This window comes from Mastomys coucha, unplaced genomic scaffold (assembly GCF_008632895.1).
Source record: "Mastomys coucha isolate ucsf_1 unplaced genomic scaffold, UCSF_Mcou_1 pScaffold15, whole genome shotgun sequence".
NCBI lineage: Eukaryota > Metazoa > Chordata > Mammalia > Rodentia > Muridae > Mastomys > Mastomys coucha.
The window spans coordinates 466,224-473,914 of record NW_022196897.1 but is presented as its reverse complement, the minus strand read 5'-3'; the positions used below and the strand labels follow the sequence as shown (position 1 = coordinate 473,914).

The 7,691-nt window shown below is 38.5% G+C and overlaps 1 protein-coding gene across 4 annotated transcripts in view; it reads left to right on the top strand.

Moving 5' to 3' along the window:
• The window catches only part of Mindy3 (MINDY lysine 48 deubiquitinase 3), an 81,383-nt gene that overhangs the window by 3,507 nt on the left and 70,185 nt on the right, over positions 1-7,691 (top strand). For all 4 annotated transcript variants that reach the window (XM_031369033.1, XM_031369032.1, XM_031369031.1 and 1 more), the window contains exon 2: positions 5,913-5,992. Coding sequence is in view for 3 of the 4 variants with exons in the window: in XM_031369032.1 (XP_031224892.1) it covers positions 5,913-5,992 (80 nt within the window). In the remaining variant the exon portion in view is untranslated. The remainder of the gene's footprint in view (positions 1-5,912; positions 5,993-7,691) is intronic.

Sequence of the window (7,691 nt, the reverse complement as noted above, 5' to 3'; positions counted from 1 at the left end):
AGAAAGAAAACTAGAAATTTTATGTTAATGAAAGCTGAGGGATCATTTAAAAATATAAAATGGCTAGCAAGATAGCGCAGTAAGGAAAGGTACTTGTTGCCAAGTCTGAGCACCTGAGTTTAGCCCTCAGAAGTTACAGGCTTGAAGGAGAAAGATAACTTCTACAAGTTGTCTTCTCAGAGAGGAACTAACACACACACCTAACACACACACACACAATTCATTACTAGATCATTTGGGTCAAAGTTTGAACTTAGGTTTTCCTTTTATTTAGCATAACTAAATAGTAATTCACCTAACAATTGATTTTTTTTTAAAGCCACAATGTGCAAGCACAGGAGAGGATTAATTACTTGGTACTTTAAATATGCAATATAGTTTCATTAATTCGAAGATTTTAAATATCTGTCATATGATGTTATGCTGTACAGGGTTTATAACCTTGAAGGACAACAGAGGGTAAATGTGTCTAGTCTAACACTATTAGCTAAGGAAAATGGGACCCCATTCAGATATTTGACTTAGCCCAGACCATCTGGCTTATAGTAATCTAACCAAGTCTGTGCTGTTGGTTTTACACTGGCTACTAAGACTTTAGAGCCCTTAGTTGTCCACTTGGTTGGAAGGATGTGTGTGTACAGTCGAGACTTGAGAATAAAGACTGAAAATATACAGAAAGGTTCATGACCCACATTTAAATTAGATGTTATAAAATAAAACTGAGGACAGAGTCACTGTCTTCTCTGTGTCACAATATGTTACAGAAGTTACAAAACTCTCTGTCAAATCAGTTATTAGATGAGTAATTTTAGATTTAATCAGAAATCGTTCTTTTTGTAATATGTAAATTTCTTTTAAATCTAGGAAATAATTTGAGTGAAAAAACATTTCACAAGAAAAGTAGCCATATATTAACAAACTCATGTTCAAGGGTACAAATAAAACAGCTCACTGTAGTGTGATTGTAACAGTAAGCACCTCCCATGGATCTTGATAGATGCATTATAATGGATTTTTTTTTAGTAATGTTTTTACTTCTTTGAATATTGGTGGGCTCTTTAGGGAAGGCTAGCATTTACTCTTAATTTGATGCTTATTACATGAACTGAAAGTCTTTAGAACCTCACTCCTCCTCTGCACTTACATGCAGCACTGGGACTCCTTCCTTAGTCTCCTTGGTCAAACAGTGAAGGTCTCTTGGCTTTAACTCTGCTATCCAATTGCTGACAAAGCCCAGACCAGCTTAGTAGAAGAGACTGTGTGAGATAGGGGGTATCGGATGGTATGGCCCAGATTCTTGGCTTTGCTTCTCAGTCTTAGGTCGGATCTGACATTTGGTTGTCTTAATGTGATAACCAGCACTTTTAGTTGTCACTTCCCATGTTTTCCCATCTGTCTTAACTATGTCCAGCTCCCTAGTTACTGTTATCAGGGGCTCCAGGGTGTTGTGGGTAGACCTGGCTGGCATCAGCAGACAGTAGTTACACCTTAGCTGAGTCCCCCTGCTTCCACTCCTCATCTCTGTGCTCGTGGTCCATCTCCTCTCCTGGCAGCCTCTCTTCTCTGCCTCCTTTCCCCTTCCTTCCTAGTCTCTCTGAGATCTATCGTCAAGTTCTGCCTCTCTTTCTACCCCCAAAACACAGGCTCTAGCCTTTTTAGCCAATTGATTTTAAATTAGGGTGCTAGGTTCATATAACAAAGGCTGCTATACATAGGAATTTGCTTAACTTGGGGCAACCAGGGGTACAGAATTAATCATTTGATGTATAACAGCACCAGATCAACTCCCAACAAGCTGTCCTTGTACATCTCAGAATCAGCTTCCAGACAGGTCCCCAGTTCTCACCTTCTTTATACCCTTGATTTCAACCAGTGGCTTTGCTTTTCTTTGTTTTAGAAATTTTCTAAGATTTATATCTGTTAAGTTACCAGCTTTCATGTTTTCTGAGCTCAGATCCCATTACACCCTTCAAAATTTAGGAACTTAACATGAAGGCAGATAATGTCTTGATAGTATTGTGAAAACAACTTTAACTTTAGGTGGGTCCCTTGCACCAGTCTCTAGTACTGTCTGTCTGTCTGTAGGGGTTTGGGAGGGCACAACTGACAACCTGTGCCTGGCTGAGAAGCACTCCTGCTGTGCTGCACTGTCTCAGCTCTCTTTTAAGACAGGTCTCCAGTTTCCTCTTCCCATATCGGTTGCTGCATTGGCCCCCATTCATTTCTTTCTATTTTATCTATCTATCTGTCTATCTGTCTGTCTGTCTGTCTGTCTGTCTATCTGTCTGTCTGTCTGTCTGTCTGTCTATCTATCTATCTATCTATCTATCTATCAATCTATCATCTGTTCATTCACTTTGTTTTGTTTTTTTGTGTTTGTTTTGAGATAAGGGTGTCAATACGTAGCCCTAGCTGCCTGGAAATCACTATGTATACCCAGGTTGGGCTCAAACTCTAATTTCACCTGGCTCTGCCTCCTCAGTGCTGGAATTAAAAGCATATGCCTTTTATTTCTGTCTCTCACATCCTTCATTCTTTTAGCTTAGTCATTAAGGGTCAAAATAATTCTTTATCCTGCCATCCTCTTTCCTTCTCTGAAACTTGGACAACAAATAGCTTGCTTCTGCTGTTTCTCCTGTCTTTTAAAGTCTGGCTGTTCTCTAGCTCTGAGTTCCTCTTGCAGTACGTCTGGTAGCACACTTGATCCAGCCCTTATGTCTTAGCACATGCCGCAGCTGACTGCTCTTGTATTTAATTGATCTTTTCTGGAGCCTCTGCTACTATATCTCCGTCTTGCCTGTTTTCCTAAGCTGTTATCCTGCCTTGCTGACCTAGCCTCTGCTCATTTTTTAATGTTGTCAGCTTCATCATCTCCGCAGTGCATGCTGGCATTCACTGTGCTGACCTGTTCCAGATGATTGCAGTTGCTATCTGTAGTCCCAAGGCTTGCCCTGAGCTCCAATATCCCTGCTTCTACATGGAAGTGATGGCTCCTTTACATGTTTGAAACTGATCTATTTTACATTGTACAAACAAACACCCCTGGTTGTCTTCCCTTTCAGAATTTCAACAAACATTAACAAGCAGTGAGTATACAGCATATGGTGGAAAACAGCCACGGATACCTGTATAATAAATTAACATAAATATAGATTATGATAAGTGCTGGCTCTGTGAGGCATGGGAGAATACTTAGGTCTTCCAGGAAGTCTCTCTAAGGAGTTCACATTTAACTTGAATCCTGAAGACTATGAAGACCAGCGTAGAAGGAAGCATTTCATCGAGAGAGTAAAAATAAAGTAAAAGTAAAATGGAGGTCCATTGAATTGGCCGATCTTACCATATCTTTAGACCAGAAAAGGGAGTTAAGGTTTTATTTTACTTGCACTGAGAATCTATAGAAATATTTTCAGCAGGTTGTGACCAAATCTTCTTTCCATTTCTGCAGTACTCTTCAGGCAGTACAGATGACTAGGAGGGGTAAGATGAGGAGCTGGGCAGTGTGGTTGGAAGTGTTTATCAGCTCTAGAGGGGAGAGGGCAAGTTGTCTGAACTATAAGTTGGTGAGATACAGGACACATTCGAGATATGGTTTGGAGCCCCAAGCCAAAAGGAACAAAGAAGCCTAAAAGATGAGTCAGAGTTTCTTCAGAAAGAGCAAGCATCTGTTTCAGGCAGAAGGAGCATTATGTACAGAGGTGTGGTAGAACATATCTGTGAGCCAACACTTGAGAGGTGGAGATGGGAATGTCTGAAGATCTGGAAGAATCTCACCAGTGGGGCTGAAGTCACTGTGCAGGGACACATGAGAATTTCAGATACAGTGTCTGGTCTGTATTTGGGGATTTCTTGGTTACAGTCTATAATGGAAATGGAGGAAGTAGATGAAATTGCTAGGGGTAGATAAAATTCTGCATATTACCAGAGAGAACATACAGAAAGGAAAAGCCTAATCCCAAGGCCAGGGCCTAGGGAGTGTGGTGTTTAAGAGGGCTGCAGTGAAATGGAGGATGAACCGGCTAGCGTACAACAGAAGACCAGAATGCACGAGGCCAGTGAGCTGCTGCAGCTAGCTAGGGATTATGGATACTACACTGAGAAAGCTGGGCTGTTGCATATAGATGGCTGGGATAGGGCTGAGAGGCCAAGAGAGAGGGTGTGGGGTGGATTTCTTGGTGGAATCACTGATTTTTTAAAGTCTATGGAAAACATTTAAGTGCCTTGTGGAAGAGAGGCTAAAGGAGAGACATGGTGAGGAAGCTCTGGATATTCAGCTTTTTGTTTTTGCTTTTGTTTTTGTCTGTAGGAACTTCAGAGGCAACTCTCATTTCTTCTATATTAAGCATGTTCCATTTACATGTAGTAATCAAACTTTAATTTAACTTTAGAAAGACCATTTGAAAATAGGTCTTCCTCTCCATAGGAAAGTAGATTGTATTAGGCCAGTTACATCTCCACTGCGCACTTAAGGGAGTCTTCCTATTTCCATCCTTTACAAAAGAAGCAAACTTCATAGTCCTACAAGCACCAGAGCTTCCTCAGGCTCACCCAGGTCTGTGAGGTGTGCACCTCTTCTTTCCCCTTTTGCCTATTGGCACTTATTTCTACCTCTAACCAGCCCTTCAGCTGCATTAAATTTCCCTTTGATCTAACAACGTTTCTTACTCTTACAGCCATTTTCCCTTTAGTACTGATACTTCGTCTGCTTGAAAATTATTTGCCTACCCTTGTTTCCTAGCCAAATATCCTGCCATAATCAGCCTGTAGTTCATCAGTTAATATTTGACTCAGGCAGAGGAAGTTGTTCCTTTCTGCACCCAGGACATCCTTCATTCTTCTGTTACATTAACATATTCTTTTAATATTACCTATTTACATGTCTCTTCAACTGGATTATCAGCTCCTGAAGACCAGGAACTGTAGCAATCTTGTATATATTCTGTGTTGCACATATAAGATCTGAAATATAAGCAAACCCAGTGTGTTGTCTGGGTTACTGAGTTTAACCATTACTGAAATTCAGTAGAGCCCTAGTATATTGGAACTGAAAGTGAACATTTTAAAAATAAGACCACTGAAGGCCCCCCCGCACACACATGTTCTGGTGTATTCTCCTTACTTTTGTCCCAAGGCCATCTGCATGCCTTTAGCTGCTATCAGTTAATGCTGATTTGGAGTATTTAAACTAAGATAGAGCCAGCCTGGGAATTTAGTTCTTAAATTACAGAATGTGACTCAAGGATTGAAATGAAGTAGGTAAGTAGGCAAGTATTCTAGCTACTACCTAGCCCACTGATCCCTTACAGTGAGTGCTCTCAGTAATTATCCTTAAAAGGGGGTGGGGAAACTGAAGTGAACAGCAACAAAAACACTGGAAAAGGGTGTTTGGATTTCTAGTCTCCTTCAAGCAAATTAAAGTATGTAAAAGTCAGATTTAAGATGTTGGAGGTGTAGCTTAGGGCTGAGCATGTGCTTGGCATGCATGAGCTAATTTCATTCATAAGATCAAGAATTAAAAAAAAGTCAAACTTACTGTCCTTTCTGTTAAAGTTCACTTTACCTTTCCAGGGTGTGAAATTGTGTGTGTGTGTGTGTGTGTGTGTGTGTGTGTGTGTGTGTGAGAGAGAGAGAGAGAGAGAGAGAGAGAGAGAGAGAGAGAGAGAGACAGAGAGAGAGACAGAGAGAGACAGAGAGAGAGAAGGAGGGAGGGAGGGAGGGAAGAGGAGAGAGAGATGAAGAGAGAGAAGGAAGGAGAGGGAGAGGGAGAGAGAGAGAGAAGACCAAGCATTCTCTCCAATAACTGTAGATATTTGCTCTTGTGAAACATGATCTCAAAGCAAAATACGCGTACAATTCTTTTATAGATGCTACTGGAACTATTTTTAATCCTTGCTACTTGCTTTCATTTTTAGGGTTTGTGTTTAGTGAATCAGAGGGATCTGCATTAGAGCAGTTTGAAGGTGGCCCCTGTGCTGTTATTGCACCTGTTCAGGTAACATAGACTACTTTACCAACTCCTTAGATAAGGGACATGTTCAAAAGTTTAGCACTTGCCTCTGTTTTCTGATGTCTATACTGTACAGAACAACCAGATATGGCTATCTAACAACTCTTACACATAGAATTAAAACTATCCAAAATAAAGATACATTCTTTATTTTAGAACATGAGTGAGTCCTTACAATAGTAGCATTTTAACAGTTTTCAAGGAAAAGTAAGAGGTCTACCCTGATTTTTAGAAGATTAGGAATTAGAGATAAGATCCCTTGAGTAATATAATGAGCCTGTTGATCTATAAGATCTATATATTTAAAGGGTATAATCATAGCAATTAACCCTTTATCATTTATTCCATCAACAAAGATGTCTCTAGAAAATTACAGATGAGTGCATGCTTTCATGGCCTAAATTTTATATATTATTTTGGGCTAAAGATTGGCTTTTCTAAGTAAGTTGCAACCAACTACAAACACAATTTAAAGAATTTGTTTTTCCTTTGTACAAAAAAGTTTTGTTTTGTTTTCTGAATGGCCTTGTTTTAAATCTTAATGTTTTTGAATTTCAGAACTGACTAGTGCCATAAACTGTTAAATTGCTGGGGTCCACAGCTTCTCATTTACTGTTACCAGTGTGATTCTCAGTGTGACCTCAAAGCTGCTCATACTTTAAAATGTCCACTAGACATGAAGGATGCATGTCTAAGCTCTTGGTTACATAATGCATTAGTTCCCAACATTACCTTCCATGTGCAAACATCACTCAATTAAAAGGAAGTGCTTTTTCTTTTCTGTAAAAGAAAAGCCATCTTAGGAATGGAAAGATGGCTCAGTGGTTTAGAACACTTGTTGCTCTTGCAAAGGATCTAGACATATGTGATGATGTACATACAAAAGTGCAGGCAAAACATTCATACACATAAAATAAATCTAAAAAAAAAAGAAAGCTGTCCGAGTTATTCCAAAATACACCTCTGTAGGTCATCTTGTTTTTATTTCTTTAAAGAATAAAGCTAATTGTTTTCACACTGGTAAAATTATTTAGAAAAATATGAATGTCTAAATCTTGCTTCAAAGTGATTAAGTATATAAAGTGGAAATTTAAATATAACAATAATTATAGAACATTTATATATTCTGTGTGATTACATATATTTATATGATAATATGTACTGCTACTAATTACTATTATATCTATTTTTCCTGAGTATGCTGGGGCAACTTTCAGGTACCAATAGGAATTTTGTCTGAATCTGAAAACCTTTGCTCTGTCATGTGTATTACATTTAGAAATAGTCTCTGTGGTCAGTAATAGTGCTATAGGATTAGAGGTCTGTGAATATAGTTAAACAGAAGATAGATTACAGGCAGTTAAAAATCAGTGGATATCAAAAATTAACAAGGGATAACTTTAACATTAAAATTTTGACTGCCTTGTTACAGACCTTTAACACAGTGGGTTTCCTTTGAGAAACATGCCAATATTTTCAATCAATAAACCTATTATTTATATATATGTACATATATATATACACACATAAATATTAGTGTTTCTGCTTAAGCATCAAAATTAAATCATTAAGAGTAATGAGAGAACTTAGTAAGTCAAAATATTAACAATAACATTTTGAACTATTAACTTTAGACTATGATACTTCTAGAAAATGTACATAGGAATAGCATTAAACAGATAAT